This window comes from Copidosoma floridanum, unplaced genomic scaffold (genome assembly GCF_036245765.1).
Source record: "Copidosoma floridanum isolate Cflo_tuat_1 unplaced genomic scaffold, Cflo_Japanese_pri ptg000022l, whole genome shotgun sequence".
NCBI lineage: Eukaryota > Metazoa > Arthropoda > Insecta > Hymenoptera > Encyrtidae > Copidosoma > Copidosoma floridanum.
Genome location: NW_028321899.1, coordinates 6,463,927 through 6,489,640, shown reverse-complemented (window position 1 = coordinate 6,489,640; position 25,714 = coordinate 6,463,927). Strand labels below are relative to the sequence as shown.

The window sequence follows — 25,714 nt, the reverse complement described above, 5'->3', positions numbered from 1 at the left end:
ATGGATTGATAATCGGATCTCTGCGAGCTAATCTCTTGGCTAGTATGGTGCCCGGTTTACAATATTGATATCCTGGTACGTGCAGCTCTATAGGCAGTTTATTGATACGTGTGTTTATAATTTCACAGCCTTTTTGATGATGAATGATCATTACTTTCCAAGTGCTCAACGATAAATGAGCTCGAAAATATATGTAGAGCACTATTTATAGTTTCGTATTTCAGCATGCAGTCATCAGGAGCTTCGGGGAACAGAATATTTAACTTCATGTCATAAATTTCAACAAACTGATAAGCAAGATTAGGAAGTACGATGACAGATGAGTTTTTAAATATAAAGGCAAACCATTTACAGTATCATGTTTCAGTCTAAGTTGAGTCAGCATACAGTAAACATGAGCTTTGTGGATCAAAATATAAAACTTCCTGTCGTGAATTTCGACGGAATCGTTAAGCAAAATAAGAAAATCCAACGCCATGGTGATTTGCTACCCGATACGATAAGAGCTGTTCTTTGTGGTCTGTCAAACTGTGGAAAAACAAGCAGCTTGCTGGCTTTAATTACTCACCCCAACGGATTGAGATTTGAGAATGTTTATCTATACTCAAAGTCGCTGAATCAGCCAAAGTGTAAGTTTCTAGAACAACTGTTGGAGCCCATATATGGTGTAAAGTATTTTTCATACAGCGATCATGAATCAGTCATATCTCCGGATAAGGCACTACCCAACTTCATAATGATATTTGACGACATTGCCTGTGAAAAACAAGATAATGTGGAAGCTTTTTCCTGACTGGGACGTCACAAAAGCATTGACTGCTTCTATTTATGCCACTCCTATGCTAAAGTTCCAAAGCACTTAGTCAGAGATAATTTAAACCTTTTAGTAATATTACGACAAAATGACATGAATTTAAAGCACATCTTTAATAACCATGTTAATACTGAAATGACGTACAATGAATTCAAAAAATTATGTGTAAACTGTTGGAGAGTTGGAAAACATGGATTTGTCGTAATAGACAAGGAAAGAGATGTTGATAATGGTATATACAGGAAAGGATTTGATTCTTTTGCTAAAAATATTACTCATGCTCATCAAATGCGTATTAGTCTCTTGTGAACCATCAAGCGATCAACATGGACACTTTTCGTGAGGAAAAAGACGTTCTTCGGCAAGTCAAAAAAGCTAGAGAAGCTGTTCGACGTAAGCATCGATTGTTAAAGTCAGAAAGAAAAAATTTTGAAAAGTAGATTGGAGAGACTTTCAAGCCTATTACTGATCCACTTCTTAAAATTATCAATGACACAAAGAAAGTCAGAAATGTGCCACTTAGCTCTGAATCTTTACTTAAAAAATGCTTCAAGCCTTTTAAGTCTAAAATTAATAATACCGACGCATGAATGTTCCAATCAGCTAATAGTAACAGTGATGATGAAGAAGATACTTTTTCGTCGAATGATACTATCAAAGACTATGATACCGTAGTTGAAAAAACTGACGATGATGATTCAGCGCATGACATCGATAAAAATGAACCTATTAATCCATACTTACAAATACATGATAGAAAGGAGTCAGAACTGGATCGAATTTATGGGATAAGAAAGGAAAAAAACGGACAACGTATACTTTGTAATTCGCCTATACATTTCAAAAATAATCAAATTCAAATAAAGGATCTAAGATATCCAATGATTGATGGATTAATGAAGTTACTTATAAAAAAGCATCCTGATAAAAAGCACAAGACACCAGATAATTTAATTGAATACAAACAAATCTTGGAAACGTCAAGTGCGCATAAAAGAAAATTTGACAAAAATGAGACGATTCGTCCATACAATAGTAATAAATTTAATAATGTTATTGCCCCATTATTTAATCTCACTCAAATTAAGAAGATAGGTGGGTCCATACCTTCAATTAAAATTGCTAGGCTGAACATGCAAATAGACTACGTTTACTGGGACGACCTTAACGAGCTGGTCAATCGGCTAAGATTACTAGTGGCAGAAAAATCAGCTGGTAATCCTAGTCACACTAATGAAATAAATTCAATCGTTGAGGAGCTTCGTGAAGCTAATATCATATATTGAGCATCGTTGTCAATTCTACTTCAGTGTCAAATTGAGCATCGACGTGTTTGGACGTGGATCAGCTAAGTCGGAAGGTGGTAGTCGAGGTCCTCGAGAAATTGGATATAATCTCACCACGTATGGTCAATTTGACTTGGAAAATAAAAGTTTGTGCAATGTTGCACCAGCTATTCAACCTCAAAAAACTGTAAATCTTACTACTTTACAGAAAGGAGAAAGTTTCATTTTGGATGAACAAGAGAAAGTTAATCTACTATTGAGCAATTTAAGTGATGTATTCTTAGAAACAATACTAAATTTTGCAGCGTGAAATAAATACAGTTTAGGAGAATGTAGCACATATATCTAGTATAACTCCAGAAGACAGTTAAGAAAAATGGAAGCAGTAGTGGAAGAGCTTCATAAACCTGCTAGACGCAGCTACCTTCGCCGAAAGTTTGATTTCGAGGCTTGGATGAAACATAATACTTTTTACTTCATACTTCTTATACATAATACTATACTTACTTTCGTTTTTTTCAACATGGCATCCCAAGTGAAGCCTGGAGTAGTGAAATAGTAAGCAGGATCTAATTTATGAACCTTGAGGCATTATTTCTGAAGTTTTCAATTACTTCTGTTAACAAAAGAACATCAGTTTTAACGTAAAGATCTTAATACTGTCCAAGAGTTATAATATCAAAAGTTTTCCATACTGTTTCAGCATGTATATAATCTTCACTTCTTATATGTGCATTTTATAAGTTTATGCGTGTCCCTTTAACGTACTTCATAAAAGAAATGTATTTTCTTTAGTTTGAGGGATAACCTGTACTCTTCCAAGAAAGCAAGTTACAAGTTCTTGCATAAATAAGTGAGCATCATAATTGCTGAGATTATGGAAAACTATTGGTGCTGCTTGCGAGTCCTGATACTTGAGGTTACATAAATTGTGAGCTGGGCCTCGATATCTGAGTAAAAAAAAGCGAATTTTAGTTTAAAGGGAAAAATTTTCTTAATTACAAACTCATAAATGTAATACTTACTCTCCAGTAAAATGGCAACTATCGTAAACTTTTTTATCATTTTTAATAGACTTCTCACGTATGTGACATATATCAGCATTGAAAAAATTAAAGTCCTCTTCTTCAGTTAATGATCTTATTGGCACTGGATTGTTGTACATTCTATGATAATCTAAGGCAAGATCTTGCATTTCTTTCACAAACCAGGTAGCTGGATTCTCACTGCTTTCAGTTTTTTTTCTATAGAAAATACATTGTGATTTCCCGTTATCAAAACTGCACTTTACATAATATCCAACACTTAATGCTTCATAGTGTTGTATTGCTCGCTCACTATTATGCACAGGTTTTAATAAACACTCAAAGTCTGCGTATACTATAAATGGTACACGATTTTTATTTATGTGATTTTCAAATTTTTAAATTTTATTATTAAACCTCGGCAAACTTATTTTACACTTATTCACTTTAACGCACTCCACCGTATGTGTTTTTAACATTTCATCAGTTGTAAAGTAATGAAGACAGCGGTTGCAAATATATATTTTATGTTGATGTTTTGTTAAAGAACTTCTAACCAACCCAGATAAGTCTTAAATATATAAGTAGTGGTATTTTTTATCATTATCAGCACTATTATCACCATCTTGGATTTCATCTTAATATTCTTCTCTATCTTCTTCTACCTTATATTCGTCCTTTGCCTCAGCATTAAAAAAACGTTCTCTATCTTCTCCTACCTCATCTTCATCCATTGCCTCAGCATTAACGAAATCATCACGTTCTCCGTCAAAATTTTTTTGTTTCTTTGATTTTCCCTCACTATACGTATCAATATAATAATTTTGTATAAGAAGCAAATTAATATATTTAACCTTTATTTTTGCTGTCAAGTGAAGGGGTAAAGTTTCATAACTATTTTTACTTATCTCCAAAAAATACACGTTAATAGACACATTATTCTGTTTTTCAAATTTTGTAACTTGCTTAGGCTGCACTGGTTGTGCATTTTCATTCACTGGATGTAAAGCTGACAAAATGGCCCATTTGAAGCATTGCTGATCTGCGTTCTGTACATTCACGCAAGCATTTTTTTTCTTGATAGTAGTAAGGAGTTCTATGTAAGAACTACCACTCATTGCATTGTACTTATTTACATTTACTACTAAATTTAAAATTGAGCGTAAGTCCATCCAGAATCGCGCTATTGAAACTCTTCTATATCTGTAGAAATAGGCTTCTGGACATTTGTTTTAAACCATTAATGTAGGTCTATCGTATCAAAAATGGAATCAGATTTAGTATTAAAATATATATCTTCAACAGTCTCTGTATCATTTTTTAGTGTCAAAAACTCCGCTGCTAATACTGTATTAATTTTTAAAGCATTTTGCTCGTCCAGAACTTCCCACACTTTTAAAATGAAAATTTTTCCCGCAGACTTAAGAAATTTTATTATATCTAAATGCCTACTATTTGTTATAACAGCCGTTCTTATGCGATTTTTAAAAGCACTATTAAGATCTTTCCATGTCACAAAGTTATAATCATCTTGATTGTCTAATTTTTCATCGAGCCCTGACCCTTGCACTTCTAGAATTTTATAAAATGCTGCTTAAAACGTTGATAAAAAACACTCAATATTTAACAACTTATTTTCCACTGGTGATGACAATTTTACAGACAGCTTATAGTCGGAAATGCTTTTAAGCACTATTTCACTATTATCAATAAAATCTCGTATCTCGGTCATATTATCACTATGCAGCAAGCGTTGATATTCTATTCGCGCTATTTCACAGAAAATCACGCAACGCTCCATGGCGTTGGCGTTAGCAAAATTCTCGCGGAGTTGCTCCATTATACTTACAGCTTGCGTTAACGTACTCAAATGAATGACAAGCTGCTTGAACTTTTCTTTTATACTGATTTGCCTCTGCGAAAGCGATACGAGTGATAACTAGCGGTGACTAGTAGTAGTATATAAAGAGATGACACATCGATAGAGGGGTTAGTTAACTAACAATCGTCACAACGTTAAGATAACGTTCGAAGACATTCGTTTTAAACCATTCATGTAGGTCTGTCGTATCAAAAATGGAATCAGTTTTAGTATTAAAATATTTAACTTCAACAGTTTCTGTATCATTTTTTACTGTCAAAAACTCTGCTGCTAATACTGTATTAATTTTTTGCAAGCATTCTGCTCGACGATAATTTCTTGCACTTTTAAAATAAATATTTTTTCCGCAGACTTGAGAAATTTTCTAGATGACGAAGTACGTGGTTGATGTTCAAGGCTTTAAGACCATGCACAACGAATTTATTTTTAAAGAGGTCGCTATTATACCTCTACAAGAAAATGCTACACCGTCAGTTTTTGTCTTTAAGCCCCCATATTCTTGGGCACAGCTCTTACCTAAGAACCATACCATGGTCTTCGTTGGAGCTCGGGAGAAGTTTCCTATGAGGATCTAACTACAACCTTTCGAGCCATTATTAAAGAAGATGATGTTATTTACGTGAAAGGTCTTGAAAAAATCGAATGGTTGGGCCGTGTGCTATTTAGTAGGTACAATTACTCATTGTATGATTATACGCTTTACTAAATACTTGCACAATATAATTATTTTTATAGGTACATTTATGATATTAAGCAATGTCCAGCTTTAAAAAAAAATTAGTATGGATGATATCGAATGCATGAATCACCAATTTAATTCAGCTCATTGTGCTGTAAAGAATGCTATAGCTTTGAAAAAATGGATTTTAAAGAGCAGCAACGACAAAACGTTATTTTTTTATCAATGTACACCTGATACACACTACTTATGCAATAAATTAGTTCTTCATGAATCTATGTCAATTTTTTTCATTCACGCCTCCTTATTACTGCGCCGATTAAAATTACCTCATCGTATTAACTGACTCTATTCGTTGGCGAGGTACTGCGGTGAAGAGAAGTAAGCCAAGCAATGTTGGGATACGATTTTGGTTATGAAATGGTATACATGTTCTCTCTGGCTACTCGTATCACTCGATACGCTCGCTCTTGCTAAAAAACTATTACGCTGGTTCATTATATGCCTAAGTGAGAAGCGGTGAATCATCGGTCGTGGCTAATGCATGCATATAGATAAGAAATGATAGCTATATTCATTGGTAAGGTACTGCGTCAAAAGAATGAGTGAGCAAGCGTTGAGGAATCAAAAGGGAGACGCGATTTACTTTTGGTAATGAAATAGTATATATGTTTACTCTGATAGCTCGCATCACTCGATACGCCCGCTCTCGAGAAAAAAATTTGACGCTGGTACATTATCCGCCTAAATAAGAAGCGAAGAGTTATCGGCCACGGCTAACACATACGCGTATCCTAGCATGACTTGTTGCACCCGCTCTTGCTAAGAAAAAAATATTACACTGGTACATTATACTCCTAAATAAGAAGCGAAAAGTCATCGGCCACGGCTAACACATCCGTATGTATAAAAAATAATAGCTCCATTACTTGGCAAGGTACTGCGTCGAGTAAGCCAACGTTGGTCGCAGCTAAATGGGATACGCGATCCGCTACATTCACTGATAAGAAATACACGTTCATGCTTGATCATCTTCCTCTCGCGCTGTGCGTTGGTTTTGTCACCTACACCTTTCGGATTCATCCTGATGACGTCGGAGCTCGATTTGCGGTCGGAAAGGAAGGGAGCCGTCAGTACCATCCAACGTCACAGCATCCGGAAGAGGCCGCTTTCCCTGACGTTACCGCCCGAGTAGTCCACACCACCCACCACCCCTACTATCTCTCCTATACCGCCCGTGCCCCTTCTCCCACCGCCTGATCAGCCTCTCCCGCCCCAACCCTCTCCTCCACCCACAATTATAACTAGAGCCTCTCCCCCCACCACTACCTTAGGGGGGGAAGCTGGGGGGTGCCAGAACTGCCATGGTTTATCTACTCTTATGGTTTTTAATCTTAGCTATATAAACCTGTGATGATAAACCTGTTGCGAAGAACCCATTAATACTTTTATCCCTTAAGCCTACAACCCTAAAATCAGAACCCTATAATCTTGTTACTATATATTAAACGAGAGTAGTTTCTTATGAGCAATTTGTACTATTAACAGTTGTTCGTGGCTAGTTCAATGTAAAATCTAACGTTTCTAAAAAAACAATTTAAAAAGATTGTGAAGTTTCAGGATTGCCTTGAAAATACTAACCTTTTTTTTGTATGTAAATTGTGTGATACTTTTGCTAAGAAATTTGAAATTTGAAATTTGTAAAGTTTAATGTCAGTACTTGAGCTATTATTTGCTGTCAATGTAAAAAGGTAAAAACTAAAAAAATAGAGAAAACTAAAGATGTTGTGAAACGCTTCTGTGGAACTGTTTAGATGAATCTACATTGCTTACGCGAATAATTCTGCTACATACATAAATTACATAGTTTCGCGGTGAAACTGAAAACAATAGTTATAGATAATGCTTTTAAGTAGGTAAAGGTTTCTCATTGTGATTCAAAGAACCGATCGTGACATTGTTTGTAAGATTTGAAGTGACAAATCAGTGGAATAGCGAGAACCTAAAAGTTTTTTTTGATGCTCGAAAAATTTTGAAGGTTTCATAAAATTAGAATACGCGATGAATAATATGAAATCAAAAATCTCATCTTCAATGTCAAAAAAATAGTTCCTTGATTTTGTTAAAGATTTGGTTTCATTAAGAAAGATTTAAATACAACTTATAGTGGTGTAAGAAAAAAAAATAAACTAGTGTTAATATTGGTGAAGTTCATGATTTGTATGTATTATTTTTATATTGCTTACAATAGTAATAATATCAAAGAAAATTGAAGTGCATTGATAAACAATGATTCTAACTGGAGTGGCAATAGAATAAAAAAAATGAGAAAAATTGCAAGTGATTCAGAGTAGTTAAAGAAAACATATGGAGATTATTTCATATACTTATTGTTTTAAGTTTTTTTCCAGAACCAAATTTTTTCAATAGCTTTAATAAATGACACATGATCTATATATTGCTTATGTTAATATTTTTTGTTTTATCTATATAAATACTTTTTTTTTTAACATAACACTGTTTGATCTTGTAAAAGTCAGTTGAGGACTAGAGTATATTTGTCCAGGTTGCCTCAACGAAGGCTGCCTGAACAGGAGCCTGAACGGATTCTGTGCACAGCGTTGGATGAAATTACAATAATTTCTAAGCATTTCCTTCGCAGGAAGCTCAGACACTTGTACAGGACCTGTTTAGTGCCTAAACCCAATTTCTATTCAAAAAGCTTCAACTACATGTCTGACAAGACCAAGCCCAGTATACAGTGAATGGATGACAAACCTTTGACAGATCGACAAAAGATGTTATTTGAAACTAGAAGGGAACGATGATATCGTCAGCCGTTTTGTATCAATGTAGTGATTTACTGTATCTTTTACATCCTATAAATACAAAGAGTGATGGTGATAAGTGAATCCTGTCGTCCAGGCAGTATAATAATTATTTTTTCATCATGAAAAATGTGCCTTAATTACTTTTTGCACTAAATTTTCTATAAAAATCTTCGCTGACTACTATGTGTTTATAAAAAAAGTTATATTAGCAATTTTTATGAGAGTATAAACAATTGGATTGTGTATAAATTTAGTTAAATTTGTTTGAAAAATCATCAACGTCGATACAAAATACCAGAGTTAGCCTTTTTTTTACGAAATACTCTTTGAATTTTCCATCTCAGAAGTCGGAAACTACTACAATTTTGGGTTCTAGATGATTTTTTTTCTTCAAGAATGGAGCCAAAAGCTTGGAACTCTATTTTGGTGAGCCCGAATCTCTAAAGAAATTGTTTAAGTCGATTAAAACATTAAAGATGAAATCTTTGATTTTATACTCTTGAGTGTAATTTTTGATTCACTAGTACTGTTGTCTTTGCTAGTGTCACTTGAACTTTTCAATTTTTGATGTTTCTCCGATTTGTCACTGTTAATAATCCAAACAATATCACGCTAAGTTTGATTAACCGGATTTTTAAGTTTCCACTTCTTGCAAAATTGAACACAAATTTCAATAATAAGAACTATGATGACAAGAAGGAAATAAAATGGAATGTCTATTTGTCATCTGAGAGAACTAACTGTAAGTTTTAAAGAATGGTACATTACGTCACTAGGGCCCAAAGTACAAATATGAGCGCCCGAAGGGCGTCGTCGTAGTATTTTGGGGCCCGAGTTGTGTATAATTTTTTTTTTTTACCGAAGGCACAAAGTACAATAGCATCTGTTACTGTAGTTTGTGCCCAATACATTACTTTGAATCCTAAGGGAGACAAGTATTAGTTAAATACAATATGACCTACTAGGTTAACTAATGTAAGAGTATTACTGACAAAAAATATATTTATCAGAGTTGTTATTTTTCTCAGAGTTCTCTACAGATTCTTAGTAATTTTTTATGTTACTTATTGTCTCTGACTTTCCAAAAAAGCTTTGTTGCAAGTCTTTATAGTGGTATATAGCCTTAACTACAGTTAATATCACATTATCACTTAGTATACATACGAGTGCATCGGGTGATTCGCCTTAACTGCCCCACCGTGCACCGCCACTATAAGCGACCTGCTCGTTCTTAACACAACATTTTGACTGCGTTGTTTTGGGAATGAAACAGAAATTCAAAATTAACAACGATATGTATTCTAAAGCGTCTTGACCTCAGCTTTCGAGTGGCATTAATTATTTCCACGAATTTTTTTTTCCATCATCTCGGAAAACGTAAATTAAGATTGAAAACGTGTTTTTGGCATGATCTTCAATTTTTTATATTTTATTTTTTTTGAATGCACAGATCGAAAGGTCAGGTTCTTTTACTTTGATACAGATTATAAGAAAATATGTGGAAGTCGATTTTTAAGAATGATAAAATGCAAAACAAAGCTATATTTGCACGCAACGCGCGCCAGCTGGGCGTCAAAACGCTGCCATGGTTGACAGTCGATCTTCTTGCATAACAACAATAATAGGATGGGTTGTAAATAAAATTATTTTTTTTATTAAATTGTGACTAATTGAAATAGTTTTCATTTTTCGTTTTGTTGTATTACAATAAAGTTTAATTAAATGAGATTATAAGTATGAAGCTATACAACGTATTATTTCTTCATTTTCTATTTCTTATTTATAATTGACGTACTATTTTTTATTTGTTTTCATTTTGCTTTGATTTTGGAAAAATATTAAACGTTTCGCTTACAAATTTTTTTTTATAGTTGATCTACTCTTTTAAGAAGGGATAATAGCGTAAAACATCAGAGTATCCGAGATCAGTTTAGCACTCGAAATACACTTCTTCAGTTTCTAACAAACTTCGTCTTATCCACTTTTGGAACAAAAGACTACTTGAGTCTCCTCGCAATTTGTTTCTGTCCAATGGAATATGGCTTTTTTTAAGTTTTGTTTTTAAAATGTTAGACTTTGCTGTCTCTCACGTAACAACTTTTTTTCGGAATAAATTCTTTCTCCAGATTTCTCTTTCTTGAATAAAACGTGTAACTTGTTTGAATTTTCTGACAGTAATTGCTTTTGAACTCTATTTCAATATGTATTTTCATTTTTAACTAAAATGTGGCAGTTTATACCCAGCATTAGGCGACTTATATTGTCTCCCTTGTCAAATTCTCTATCTTACCGCTCTATATCTTGAGACAAAATCTTGAGGCGAATGTAAGTAGTAGTATTTCTTTTTTGCTTATTACTGGATGATTTTAATTTTTTAAATAATTTTTTCCAAAATGGCTGTTTCTGCTTTTGCGTACTTTTTGTTACATTCTTTACGTTCTTTTTTAATAGTGAATGATTTAATTTTATATTGGAGATAAATTATCGCATCTTTTGGTGTTATTGAAAAGACATCTGGCAGGATTTGTGGAAATTTGACAAGACCTTTGTTTACAAAGTGGCTATCTTTCACCAAAAGTTACAACAGTTAACTATTGTAATTAAATTTAATTAATATTAGCTTACTGTAAGAACCACACAAAAAAACCTAAACATAACTCAGGTTATTACTAATGAGATGAGTATGTTAAATATTATCTGCAGGACTTAAAGAAACAGGCTAGTTAATGATAAATCACTTGTATGATATACCTGAATTTTAAAGTCAAATGTTTGCTTTGTGGCATGAAGACAAAGCAATAATAACTTATGACATTAAACGAATCTTATGAATACAAACACAAAATAAGGTTATGTACATTGTAAACAATCCAACGATTTGTTTTGCAGAAGACAGAAATAATAGTTGCTGAAGCGTAGTAGCTTCGTGATGTCCGGTTGGTGTGCGTGGCGTGCGAATATTGTTTTCCTTCGCATTTTATTATTCGTGAAAATCAAAAAATACTAATTTTTAAAAATGTGCATAGAAGTAAAAAGACTCTATCATTCTATCTGTACTGTCAAAAAATGTTTAAAAATAGAAAGTCATGGTAAAAACACGTTTTAAGTTTTAATTTGCATTTTTCGAGGTTATGTGAGGAAAAATCGTGAAAGTAATTAATGCCATTACCAAGCAGTCAAATTTTTGTGTTTAGCACTCCATCAGACCGCTTGCAGTAGCGCTGGGGCAGCTGGGGCGTATCTCCTCATATGTTATACAATTTATTTTTAAACACTTTGTTACCGTCCGGGGCATAATTTTAATAATTATTAAATATTAAAAAAATCTTTTTTTTTAAATTGGATAGTCTCTACATAAATTTGAATTTTAAAATTTCGCGCGCAGCTCCGACTTCCAACTTAGTACTTAATAGCACCACCTATCGCTCGCCAGGTGGCGACCACTAGTCTTTAGCGAAAATCGCAAGTAAGAAAGCGACGTAAAGTTTATAAGACGGACTGTGTGACGACTGATTGGCATCGATCCGAGATGTGCAAATACGTGTAATGTATACCTCTTAAGCCACTCACTGTACTTAAGACTTAAAATAGTGATAGTTAAGTACATATTCAATAAACATCACTGTACCAATGTCAAACACTTGTCTATACTTTCTTCTTCCTCGAACCTTGAAAAAAAAAAAAAAAAAAAAAACCTAACCACCCACTAGTCAACCTGGCAACCAACTCGTCGAGGCCTCTACGAATTACCGCTCAATCGCCGCATCTCTCCGATGAGTTGGATTCCGATGAATCAAACGGAGCCACAACGCCAACTACATTAGAAGCAGTGCCACCATCGTTGTTCGAATTAAAGGGACGGCTCGAGTCACTCGAGAGTGACTCTGATCTCTTCCAACCGCACTTCCCCACTCAAAGTCGTCCAACCTCAACGGCCACTTCTAACAACTTCCTTTCACTTGTTTTATAAACTTTTTTCATTTTTACTTTCATTTTTATTGTAACTTCAATTGATTGGTACTTCTTTCACTCTTAAAACTTCTTCTTCATCAAAAGTTTTAATACGCTCTAGCTTAGGACTATGCACACTAGTGAACTTCAAGCCAGTGAGCAGCAGAATGCCGGATAGTATCTGATTGACTGTCACGATTCATAAGATTAACACAGAATTCCACTTGTTCTTTGTTGCAAAGTACATATATATATGTCTTGTAGATTTTGCAACAAACAACTGCAGTTCTGCTGCTCATTCCCCTTGAAGCTCAGTAATGCACACCGCCCTTACTGTTTGACTTTGGCACAACTGGCACTTATTCTTAAGACTGCCTGATTTCTAAGGTCATAGATTTATGTTTTAAGCATTTTTATTCTACTCTTTTCCTTGCTCTAGTTTCGCTCTTCATTTGTCTTCCTAATGTAATCTTTGTTCTACCTCTCTATTTTTGTCTTTTGCTTGTCTTTTTAGCTTCCAATGTTCTATTTCTTAGATAACTTGGTTTTTTTTTATTCCATAATTCTTTATAAATTGAATTAAATTTTAGATTTTTTTATCTTGCCTTTTCTCTTCTCGACCTCCTTTAATTGCGCCTTCTTATCATCTTCATTAACATGTGTTCGTTGCTAGTTTGGTTTAAGATCAGATCCCTGTCTCCTTAAGCATCCTTTGCTTCATTTTTTTTTCAAGAATTCTTCTTGTCCTTTCTCTAATGTCCTTTTTTGGAAGTTATACTTCTATATGCATATCATGCGTGAGAGTAAAATAACGATTTCAGATTGATGGCCTTGTGAAAAAGTGTGATGAAAATGGATTTTTCACGTTACTCCCTCTTCGCCCCACTCCCCTTACTGTACTTCCGGTCTCCCACACACCAGACAACACCACGCTGAGTGTCGTAATTTTATAAATTTTTATTCCATATATTTTTATAACTTTGATAAAATGTTTGATTCTTGTACCTGGCATTTTCTCTTGTCGACCTCCTTTAAATTTTATCACAAGTTACATTAATAATTAATTTATTGAACTAATTTCTTTAGATTTATGTTTTTAACATTTTTTAGCATTTTCTCAGAATTTTCAAAACATAAAAAAAATTCTTTGTACCTTCTAAATACTATATTTGATTTTTATTCATTATATTACTATTTTTTTTTTTTTATGGTTGAGGTGATTTTTTGACTTAAGGATGTTCATCCGTCATGCAACCTTACGTGATTGCATTACGTAAATTGCGATTTTTTAAAATTGAATATATAAAAAAAAGGGTTCTGTTAAATACTCTGCAATTTTTGAGGGGTATTTTTTAAGCTATTTTGAACTTTTGTTGATGAATTTATGTGAATAATACCTGTCCAAAAAATCTATGTACGATGAACGTCCTGAAGAAATATTCACTGGTATGTAATACTATGCTATTAAAGAAAGCAGTACTACAGAATGGTTTGTCTTAATTTTTAAGTTACAATTATAATTTGGGTATTAAATATGGAGTTGGAATAAGTGTGTAAGCATAATGTTAGAGATCTAATTAGCATAAAACTGCATAGTCTTGTACTGGCTATCCTGTATATCGGTTATATTATTTTGTGCTATGGTATGTTATTTATAACCGTTCGTTTATAAATTAATAAAATAATAATTGCAAACTCACACAATTTTCGTAGGTATACTCATTCTAACGTTAATTGTTTTACCTTTGCACACAATATTGTTGCATACAAGGTATTTTTATGTTTATAATTATATTTTTTTCCATTTAATTTCCTAGATCTATATTTTTATACTTTGGTACTCAAGACCCACCGTCCAATAGTTTTCATTCTTCCTACCACTTAATAATTCAATATAAGAACTGCATTTATCGCTCCCCGTTTACTCCAGTAATTTTGAACCTACTTTTTTTTATACATATATTTATGTGATTACTTCTTCTTTCCAGCAACTGGGAGTACCCATACCTTTCTATATCTACTTTATAGTTTCCCCAGGACAATTTCTGCCTCCATTGACATGTATTTCTAGACTTCGTTTTTAATTCTATCCTTCCTTTGTGATTTTTTGAACTTAAGTTTATAATCTGTTTGATAAGCTCCTCTCTTGATATTTTGTCGTTTTTCTATGTTGGTTGCTTTTCCTAGATATGAAAGTGCCTTACTCTTTCTGCAAGTCGCTCTTAATTTCTCCATAAAGTGCTTAAACCAGCTCTGCACACTAATGTTTTATCCACTTGTTCTCTTTTTCTCCTATATTTGTTAATAAACTTCCAAGCTTCCGCTTATGCTTCTGCCTTTATATTCTTCATCTTCTGTAACTCTTGCATGTCAAATTATTTCTTTTTTTTTTACACTACTTCTCATACTTACTGTTTATTGAAATGTACTGTTACCGTCTGAGGTATTATTTTATTGATTATTTTTTGTAAAAATAATTATTATTCATTAATTCCAATCGTCTTACATAAATTTTATGTGCAAAATGTCGTGCGCAGTTACAATTTCGAACTTTGCGCTTGATAGTTCCGCCTACCACTCGCTAGTTGGCAACTACTAGTTTCTGGTAAATCTTGCAAGTAATAAAGTAGCTTATAGCTTATAAGAAAGGCTGCGCGACTTTTCGAAAGCATCCACCCAGATCACCCGATCTGATTCCTATGCTAGGTTCTTGCTCGCTCGGCGAGAACTACGCTATGGCAGTGGCTAGAGCGCTCAACTATTTTAATAAAATACTAATGTTTAATACCTCGTTAAGTGTATTGACTCTTATTTTAACCTACCTTGGCAACCATTATCTACACCCCCTGGAGCTATTATCCAACGACTGAGAGAACCAAACAAGTACACTAGTTACGGGTCTTCTCGACTGCTGCAAATTACCGCCCAAGCGCCCACCAACGGCGTGGCGCCAGCTCCAGTGATGGCATTAGAATCCAGCAGAAGTACTGTTCCACTATGCTAAGAGGCTCTAGCGCAGGGTGCTTACTGTCGCTCGATCTTGTTAGTCGATCTGACCTCAAAGACGACTGTCACCAACCCCTAACTCTCTTTTGCTGTTCCAACCAAAGCCCGCTTTTATACTGAGGTCACTGCTTCTAGTATCCTGTCCTTACAATGAGTAATGAATTTCTCCCTTAGCTCTTCTATCCATATTCTCTTCTTTTCCCACAGCTGATCCTCATTCTTCGGATTTCTCTTTTTCTTCTTGCTTAGTCACTGCTATCACCTTTAGCTCTCTGGGGGCGTATGGTCAGATTCTATACTCTTATCTATTTTTAGTTTTTCTATACTGTCATTTACTTTTAGATTTGCTATTATGTAGTCAATAAATAACCCCTGTTTCACGTCGACATGCGTAAAGCTCCCTCTCTTGCCCTTACTGCCGGTTATTATGCATTATCTCCTTCGTTTAAGTCTGACTACGAGAATTTTTTCCTGTGTGTCAATAGTTTTATCGTCTGATTTTCTTGAGCTATCAAGTTTCTTCTTTATTGGCTTCCCCTTCTTTCGCTCCATCCAGCTATTTTTTGTCCTCCTGTATTTTCTCCGCATTAAACTCTCTTCTCTACTCAACCCAGTAATGTTATCGTCTGTTGTCGATCGTAGTTGAGGTTACAGAGTATGCATGGATCTGTTTCGTTGATTTTGTGAAGAAAACTGTCTACTGTGATGTAGTTGAGTACTGTGAAAGAGTTGCATTTATATTTCAGCATCTAGAAACGGACTAAATTTTTAAAAAAATCAGGTCTGAAAGATAATATTTACATATGAATAATATAACTTATTAAGTAGATGTTCGACAAAACCATGATTTTTAAAAATTTCCGTGGTCTTATCTAGATCCCCCAATGAGAAAAATTAAAAAATACCATTTCATTCACAGATCGCGATAGCAAATTTAAGTATGTTTTCTGAATTTTTGATCAGAAGATCTTTTTAGTAAATACTAATATCAAAGTTATAAACAGACTGATAGTTTAATTCTATTATTTCATCGCATCAAGTTATCTTCAGTTTATTAAATGTATATCTTTTTTTTGTCATTTTCATGTATGAAATACATTTTATAGTTTATATAGAAATATATGTTTGGTAACATATATTCGTTCTTGATTTCATACAAAGGGTCATGAAAAATTTTTGACTATTACATTTTCTTTCGAAGTTTTGTCAAAATTTTAACATGGTTTCTAAGTAACTGTTTGTTAAATAATTTTTTTTCAAAGGGTGAAATATCATAACATATATAGAACTGACTGCTTGTTGGATATTAGTTACTCTTATTCTTTAGAGTATTGAAATTTCCATAACGAACTTGACCTTGCATTTTTTAATTACTCATTGCTTTAGTACTTTTTCTGTAACATACACATTAAATGTTGCACAACAAAGCAAATTTTTACAATATATAATTAATTGTCTAAAGTTTCTATTACAAAACAGTAGATGTTTGAGACTTGCATTGTTCTTACTAGAATGAACATTACAATAGAGCATGGACGTTGTCAAGAAGCATTTAACTGCCTCTTTTTTCATAAACAATTTTACAAAAAAATAATTTTTTCCAAAAAGTTTTACTTGGTAAATTACATGTGGTTTCTCCAAAAAATTAAGAAAGATTTTTTTTTACGATTGTGAGTTATATTTAATACTTGTTTACACTTTTGTTGTACGATGATTACAACTGGGATAAACTATATAATTAAGAAAAACTACTTTAAATATTTGTTATGTTTATGTTTAGTCTCTCTAAGTGTGAAATTTGTTTTGTGCAAGTGCTAAAAATACAACTCCTTAAATTTTTATTTCGTACTACATTCATATGTACAAAAATGGCACGACATACTAATTGGTGCACGCGCTCTACAGAATATTTGTTTGACCTGTTTGGTAAAAATATTTTTAAATTACATTGTAATTGTAACAAACGTGACAAACCAACTGCAAAACACTTTTTTCATTGCCTTGCGCAACATATTAAATTTTTTAAATAGCAGACTATTTAACTACCTTAGAAGCAAAAAGGTAGTTGAAAGACTAAGTTACTAAATTTATATGTTGTAGTTAAAGTTAAATAGTCAGTCCGCCTCTTTCTTAAAATGTCTGAAAAAAATTTGTTTCGAACAATTAATATTAGGCTAGTCTATCTTCAAAAATCTTTTAAAACTACACTTGAAGCTTAAGTTACTTAAAGCATTGCAGTGTATAGATCTTCCGATGAAAAAAAAATAAACGCAGTAATTTATTAATTTTTTTCAGGTATTATATCCATATTAGACAGTCCAGAGAAGATTAAAGTTTCTTACCTCATCGATTAGGTGAATGTAATTTTTTAGGTTTATAACATTTTTTATCAAATAACTAGCTCTTAATGAGAAAAAAAAAGTTGACGCACATTCTTAAAACTTTTAAGGTTAATTTGAGCCTACACCCAGTAACATTTATGAAAAAAACGAGAAAAAAAACCAAAAAAAAACGTGAAATCAGGCTTCCAACGAATGGCACAGTATCTGATTTCTTCCTTTTTTCCTCAGACTAGAATGCATTGTACTCAAATGATTTTAGATTCTTAAATATTTTAAGCTTTATTTTGGTAAAATTAATCATGATTTGAAATTGATAGATACAATTATATATGATTTGGAAGCGACAAATAGATCGTCGAATCATGCGTTGTTTTTTTTTAACATCTGACTTTACGTCTTTCTCATATAACTTTAAATGAATCTCGTTGAATCTGGGCTTGAATTACTCTCAGAAATGTAAAGAATATGCGTCAACTTCTTCTTTTCTCATGAATAGCTAGTTATATAATAAATAATATTATACGGCTGCAAAAGTATATCGACCTCATCGATAACTTACATTTTCTCTGGACTGCCCTTAAGAATATTCAATATAATCTGATGTCCCCTGTAGTATCTAAATCTACGAAAAAGTTCTTTTGGTGTTAAAGTGTCGAAAAATTTTTTAATTTTACTTTTCTGTATTTTTCCAACTGCTAGGCTTCAAATTGAGTATGCAAAAAGTTTAAATTCTTCAAATGCATTTACTGATTATGATTATGTAAACAGTTTTTATGAGTTCGTCATATAAAAAAAAATTAATCCAAGGATTACCTCTCACCAGCAAAATACTGTTTTTAGGTGTGCGCATGTTAGATGGTGCAGTAAATGACGCAGTAGAAGCGCGTGCATTGGGCTTGAATCCGGATCATATAGATATCTACAGTGCTTCTTGGGGTCCAGAAGATGATGGAAAGACAGTTGATGGTCCAGGGCCACTGGCAAGACGTGCTTTTATTTATGGAGTGACTAGTGTAAGTATATTTACTGTATGTGAAAATAATTAAGTGTATTACCGAATACATTCTTGTAACCGTGTTAATATTACTTAAAGTTTGCAATCGTGAATGAATATTAAAATATGTCATGATACTTATTCCTCTGCTACATTCGTTCTCATAAACTATAATAATTACTCATGTCAACAACAATTTTTGTAGTAGTGCACATTTTTTTGTTAAAATAAAACTGTTAAGTGATAAAGAGATATAATACAAGAACACTGATCGACAATTCCTGTAACAGAAGAATTTTACATAGCTTGTAATATTATTTTAGATTTGTACAAGAATCACGACTTTATATATATATATATATATATATAATTATTACAAACAGGTCACACAATTACGAGTTTTTACAATTTTCTAGTTGAAGAAAATTATGAGCGGAATTTCTCGCTTAAATAACAAAGCAATTTCATCTTTTAATTCCTAAATACATTTGATAAGTTTCAGAAAGCAGACGAAGTCCTGGTGACCGCGCTACTATTTACTTCTGATTTGCATACTCAAATTTTCAAATGTCGAAAATAAGTACTTTTGTCGGTATGCCTAATACATTTTTGTTTACTTTAGTCTTTTTAATTCTACTTCAAAGCTTTACTAGAAATAGATGGTCAGAAAGTTGTTACAGCATAGAAAACAAACCATGTGTACCTCAAAATTCTCAAAACAAGATTTTTTCAAGCTCAGTCTTCGAAAAATGATCTTATCGTTAAGTTAGCTGCAAGCCAAATTTTTTCTGTGTACAATTGGTATAGGATCGTTTTTAAAATAAAGCAGAGTTGCCATTAATGTGATGTTGGCTACAGGTACTTCCTAATTTTACAGTAGATAGCACGCAGCGTCGAAAGTTCTCAGTGGCTAAGACGGTAGAGCGCTTGCTTTCCACCTGGGGTCTAATTACGTGCTTTGATATATGCAATACGGATTGAGATTTACTGTCATAACATCAACGTTATAATGAAAACGTAACAGACAGTCACTTTTGGATGTTCAAAGGTATTGTTACATGGATGTATCCACATTAATTTTTTTCTCCTTTCTTCAAAACTTTCCATGCCGATCTTACAACACTAAATGCAGGGGCCAATGTGCATCTGGAAAGAGGTGAATCACCTACAAGATTGCTCGTAGCTAAGGTACTACGACCATGCATGACTCACATACATGCACGCTGGCCCATGCTGACCGGAAAAGGAATCAAATGAAATACTTCTCAAAGCATAAAATAATAAAATAACTTTAAAGAACTAACAGATGCAAAAGGTTAGCTAGGAACAGTTGCGCCGGTAGATAAGAACTAAGACAAGTAGACTAAGATAGAGTTAATGTATAGTTGATAAGCAACCACAATATGAGTAATAAAGTTAACTACTGTAAACCTAACAAAGCGACATTATGAGTTTTTCGCTCGTTTTTGATACATGAGTTGCCAAGCTATCCTCTTACACCATAGAATTTTTTTACCATTCGCAAAAACCTAATTTTTGTAATCCGGACAAATGTTGCTACCTCTCAATATATAAAGGAAAGCGGGAAAGTTGAGCCAACAGTCAACAATAGCTCCTTCCCCTTTTTCTGACTCAGATATGTCGATAGAGAGTTTGTACGACCGAGCCAATATAAGTGACGGAATTTTCAAATCCCCAGGGCACCACGTGCCGATGTCCTCTCCGACCAGTAAGCAAAAGGGAAAATGAGAATTGATCATGCTACTAAAATTTCGAAATACATCCGTAGCTAACAATAACCGACAAGCTTAGTTAAGATAACAATCAATGGGTCGTGACAAACACCCGATAAGTGTTTGGACCACAACTACAGCTGCTTCAGAGATGAATGGTTGGACGGCCGTGAACAATTACTCTCTCTGACTATCAACTTGTTCGATTAATGTCTCGCAACTCTAGCAACTATTATAGTTATTAATGTGTAAAAATTACTATTACTGTTATTAACCCTATTATTGATATAGCAACGCAGTAAACGATTTTTCAGTCAACACCTACATGAAATATTGAGCGATTTTCACCATTCTTGTTGCAATAAACATAATTGAATAAACGAACAATGCTTAGTTCAAGTAAATTTTAGCAATATGTCATCCTAATGTCAATATTAAATAACATAGAAAATCTGTAAAATCTTGATGTTAAAGAGAAAGGAAGGGTGCAAGTGAGTGAATCACCTTCCCCTCTCTTGACGCATGTAGGAAAGCTAGCCAGAGGTGGGAAGAGCCAATTTTAAGTGGCTAAACTAGAGCAGCTCCAGCCAATTGGATCTTCGGCTATTGTCTTTTCCCCCAAAATTTTCGGCGGCAATCTTTCCTGCGTCGTTTTCCAGCCAGCGCGTGGTCAAGGTCTGCTACTCCTTATAGAAAGAGTCTGCAGGCACAGTGAGGCACAGTTACAGTTCAATTTCACCCTCGAATGGTTGACTAGATAGTTAGAGTCCGCCTCTGCTATCTCACGGTCCTCTACGAGTGCGGTTTTAAATCTTTGATCTCGGACACTTCGCGCCGGTTCGGCACGTGTACGCTTCATACGGAAAATAAAAGTAAATCAAGTTTAAATACTAAAGTGACAAATTTATTTTTCCTCTCAGTTTCAATGCGGTCGTGTTTGTTAAAGTTCGAAATACGGTGTCAGTAAAATACCACACTACGAGATTGAATAAAGGAATTATTCCCCGTGTAAGGTCTTGGGCTATCACATTTACTCTGGATTATACTGGTGGCTCCTAGACCGGTCGCGAATTTAAACCATTTTACCCCCTTGCGTAACCTCTAGAGTGTAACTACCTTTGCTCGTTACGGTACTGGTAACCTCTAGATCGCGAACGGGATACTATTCGACACATCGCACCGAGTATCCTCGATAAATCCTAGGCGCGACGCGAACGAGTGCATCGCACTATTGCTAGATAACCGCATCAATTTAATCAAAACGGCCGCCCTCGCCCCCTTTTAAATACTCAGACAAGAAAAATAACTACCTTTTGGCCCTGCGTCCCACCTATGTGCCCAGTGCGAGTCCCGAGTTATCAAGCGAAAGCTTAGACTCGAATAATACGTTGCGCCGACGTAACAGTGTATTATAACAGTAGATCTTGAAAGCTATTGCGTGCATCGAAGTATTGAGTCAGACTTCTGGAGAGCTTCGGTTTGAGACTCCGCTCCATCACTGCTTTCGGGATAAATAGGTGGTATTTTTTACATGGCCTCATTACTAGGAAATCATGTAGTTAGGCAACTAATACAATGCCTTTTAACGTAGCTTGCAAATTTGTAGATAATAGTGAAGAACAAAGATGCCTTAGAAAAGAGAGTACAAAATTAATTTAATTAAAAGCATGATTTTCTTACTAAACTTTAGTTTATATGTGTAAATAATAAAAAAAATTTTAAATAGACGTATGTACAATAAGTTTAGATTTTACGAAGAATTATGCGTTTGTTCTACAACCTTCTATTCAATCGTTTTATTGAAACAATAATCAAGTGACGGTTTTTATTTGTGCAGTGTATTTTCGATACAACAGTGAACTTTAACATCAAAGTATTGCAATAGTTTATTAGCCACGGTACAGTTCCAATGTACGAAAGTCGAAGAATTGTTACAAAGTTCTTGCAAACGAAATATGAAATCAGAAAACTATATTATTTATCAGGTGGTGCAGCTTAACACTTTAAAAATAAGAGCAACTTTTAAAATCTTCTATTTTATAAAAGAGATTTTAGGATCCTGACCAAATGTCATTTTTCTCCTACCTCTTATGGTATAAATAAATGTGATGGTATTGGTGCAATTTTAAAACGAGAAGCACGAGAAGCAAGAATCTCCACAGCACTACATCTTTACAATTAGGTAACAAAACATTATAGAGTAACTAAAGTATTCTATAGCAATAAAAAGTTGTACAATAAAACAGCTTTAAATGTTAAAACCTAGAATGGAAATGGCCAAAGCAATTCCGGAAATACTGAATTACCATGCAGGTAATCCATTAAATAAGTCCACAAAATTGAAAAACACGTGTATTAGTTTAGAACACCAAACTTTCTTTAAGATGAAAGTTAGGCAACACAATAGAGAAAAAACAATATCAAAGGTTGTCAGTACAAAAAACTTTATACGTTAATATGTTAACGGGTAAATAAATGAAGAATTTGTTTGAGTTAAGTCCATGTATCATGAGAATCATAAGCAAGTAACTATAATGATATTTTTTTTATGTTAAACTAATTTTATTTTTATACAAACTGAGAACACCATCAGAAAACTACGAAAATATACGTAGGTCTTAAAAGCTTATACATTTTTTAATTTTATTACAATGCCGCAATTGCCAGCTGGAATCTAAGTGCTTCGCCGATCGCGCGCTGTGCTAAAACATTTGACGTAAAACGCCCCATATAAAATCAAAGCTCAAATGAGCTTACATCTACTACAACAAAACAGGTAACAAGAGAAAGAAAAAAAGGGTCTCAAAGTTCTCCTCTCACTATACGGCCAGAAATGGAAGAAGAGCAAAGAGATGTCACCGGGTCATCAATAGCCCAAACATAACTTAAGGGCTTAGCTCAAGAAAAACAAAGTGCATCTACTCCTGACAGATCCACTATCTCTTTCGACTCTGACAATACCGAAATTTCAGATACATTGGAAGAGGAAGAAAATCAGCAGACATCTATAACCCATGGAGATAAATCTTTACTTCCTAGTCTTCTGAATATCGAAAAAGATTCTTTCTCTTCCACAAGAACAATAGATAATGAATCACAAAACGTAGCTATTACTGTAGCTAGTAACGTGAAAGAAATATTTAATCCTTTTAGCATAACCAAGAATTTTTAAAACTTCTACAAGTAAGAAAATGGAAACTGCACTCTGAAAGTCAGTAGGATTTAAATTTGACAGTAATTCTCAAGTATATCAGAAGATAAAATGATATAAAATAAAACAAAATCCTAAACTGTAATACACTGCCCGCAGATAAACACGTAAACATGCTTTGGAAGGCAGTCTCGATGGAGGTATTGATTAGAAATCTCCTTTAACTAATACTTTGCAAAAAACAAATCTTACTGACCCTTCTTTATTTTAAGATTACTATTTACCGCCTAACAGAAAATCGTGAACTAAAGCTATACGAAGCAATTTTTCAGATTTTAAAAACTTCATCTAATGTTGTACTAGATTATTTCAAAGATTTTAAAAATTTTTTAGAAAAAGGATGCTTTCCAATAACATCAAAACCACCTATAAGACGTTCGAAGGCTGTATCTATGGTAATAGAAAACAATGTTATATCTGTATAGAGAGAGCCTTATGTTTCTACTATTATACAAAAAGACAGTAAAAAAGGCAGAGAGGAAAAAAAAGAATGCTTGGTAGTTTACCTAATGCACCTATTCGTCTAATTGCTAACCAGTGAGACACATATGTAAAACAGCATCACACTCTGAAGCAGAGTAACTTGACGTTGTCTCCTCAATAACAATGATTTAAAAAAAATATAAATTAGAAATTTGTTTGGTTATTGAAGAAAGAGAAAAAGATAAAAAATTGTCACAAGATTCTTACTTGCGTTTAGCAGGATTATCCAAGGCAATAAAAAAAAAGAATATAGAAACATTGAAAATATCCAGGAAGGGTGAAATAACCGAATATTTGCCTAGAGAAACTTTACCTTAAGCAATTTATATAGAACTTAGTAATGTCATCGTCAAAATAACTATTTGTTTCGGTAAATGTGCTTATTAACCAAACGAAATGAGACAATAAGGATTAATAAAATATTAGAACAGGTTTTTTCGGTGGATATAGATTTATGAACAAAACCCATAGAATAATACGACAACCGTATTACTGAGATAGTATGAACAGAGATATTGGAAATTGTGTACGAGAATGCAAAATTCATCAATAACTTAGATTAACTCGGGTAAAAACGAAAGGACTAATGATGATAACTGGTACTTTTGCTTAAGTCTTCTCAAAAAAAGCCATTGGTACTGCAGGACTGTTAGCAACAATAACATCTGGAAATAAATTTATATTGACTATAATATTTTGTAATCAAGAAAGGAATTTCCGGAATCATTTACTAAAAATTTTTGCCCATGTTCTGCTTTTAAATTTAAAGATTTTTAGACAATATTCATGCTGTGATTTTAAGCATTTTGAAAAACAAAACAGCAGCGTGACAAGATTTGGATAAACTATTACGTTTTGATATACATCACAACAATACATTACTGTACACAGCTACCAGACTCACACCATATGAATAAGTATATGGCAGAAAGGCACGTCCACCAAATCTTTATCCAACAAAAAATTTGAATGCGATCTTAATTATGTATGAAGCGAATTCTCAAAAGCCATTTTGATCATTAACTGCGAAAACTTCTCATCCAAAGTTGCTGAAATTTTGCGTACTGATCTTTGATACTTCCTAAATGGTTATCATACAGTTTTTATCTTAAAAATATTAATAATAGCAATAAGTCAACCAAAATTTTAACAAATACGCTAGCCTTTTTTTCAGCAGGATACGCTAGGTGGCGTCGAAGGAAAATCGGAGTTACCTGCAATCAATGTAAGTGGGTCTGGTTGTAATATTTTCGAGTTAATTGTCGATTGCCATAGTCCTTCACTAGCAGTAAATAAGAACCAAATTGTTAGCCGTGAAGGTACCCATCCTGGCTATTGACGACCCTCTTCTTCAATAGACTAGCAACTTACTGCGAAAAAATTGTTGGATCACCAAAATGACTAAGCTCTGCAAAAAAAAGTTGGACACCAATGTGTCCAGCGAGGAGAACGCTAGAATACATTGGAATACAGCATT

At 33.7% G+C, this 25,714-nt stretch overlaps 1 protein-coding gene across 2 annotated transcripts in view; it reads left to right on the top strand.

Moving 5' to 3' along the window:
- Window positions 1-25,714, top strand: part of Fur2 (furin-like protease 2) — a 918,757-nt gene that overhangs the window by 371,911 nt on the left and 521,132 nt on the right. For both annotated transcript variants that reach the window (XM_089595005.1, XM_089595006.1), the window contains exon 6: window positions 18,657-18,829. In XM_089595005.1, coding sequence (XP_089451131.1) covers window positions 18,657-18,829 — 173 coding nt within the window. The remainder of the gene's footprint in view (window positions 1-18,656; window positions 18,830-25,714) is intronic.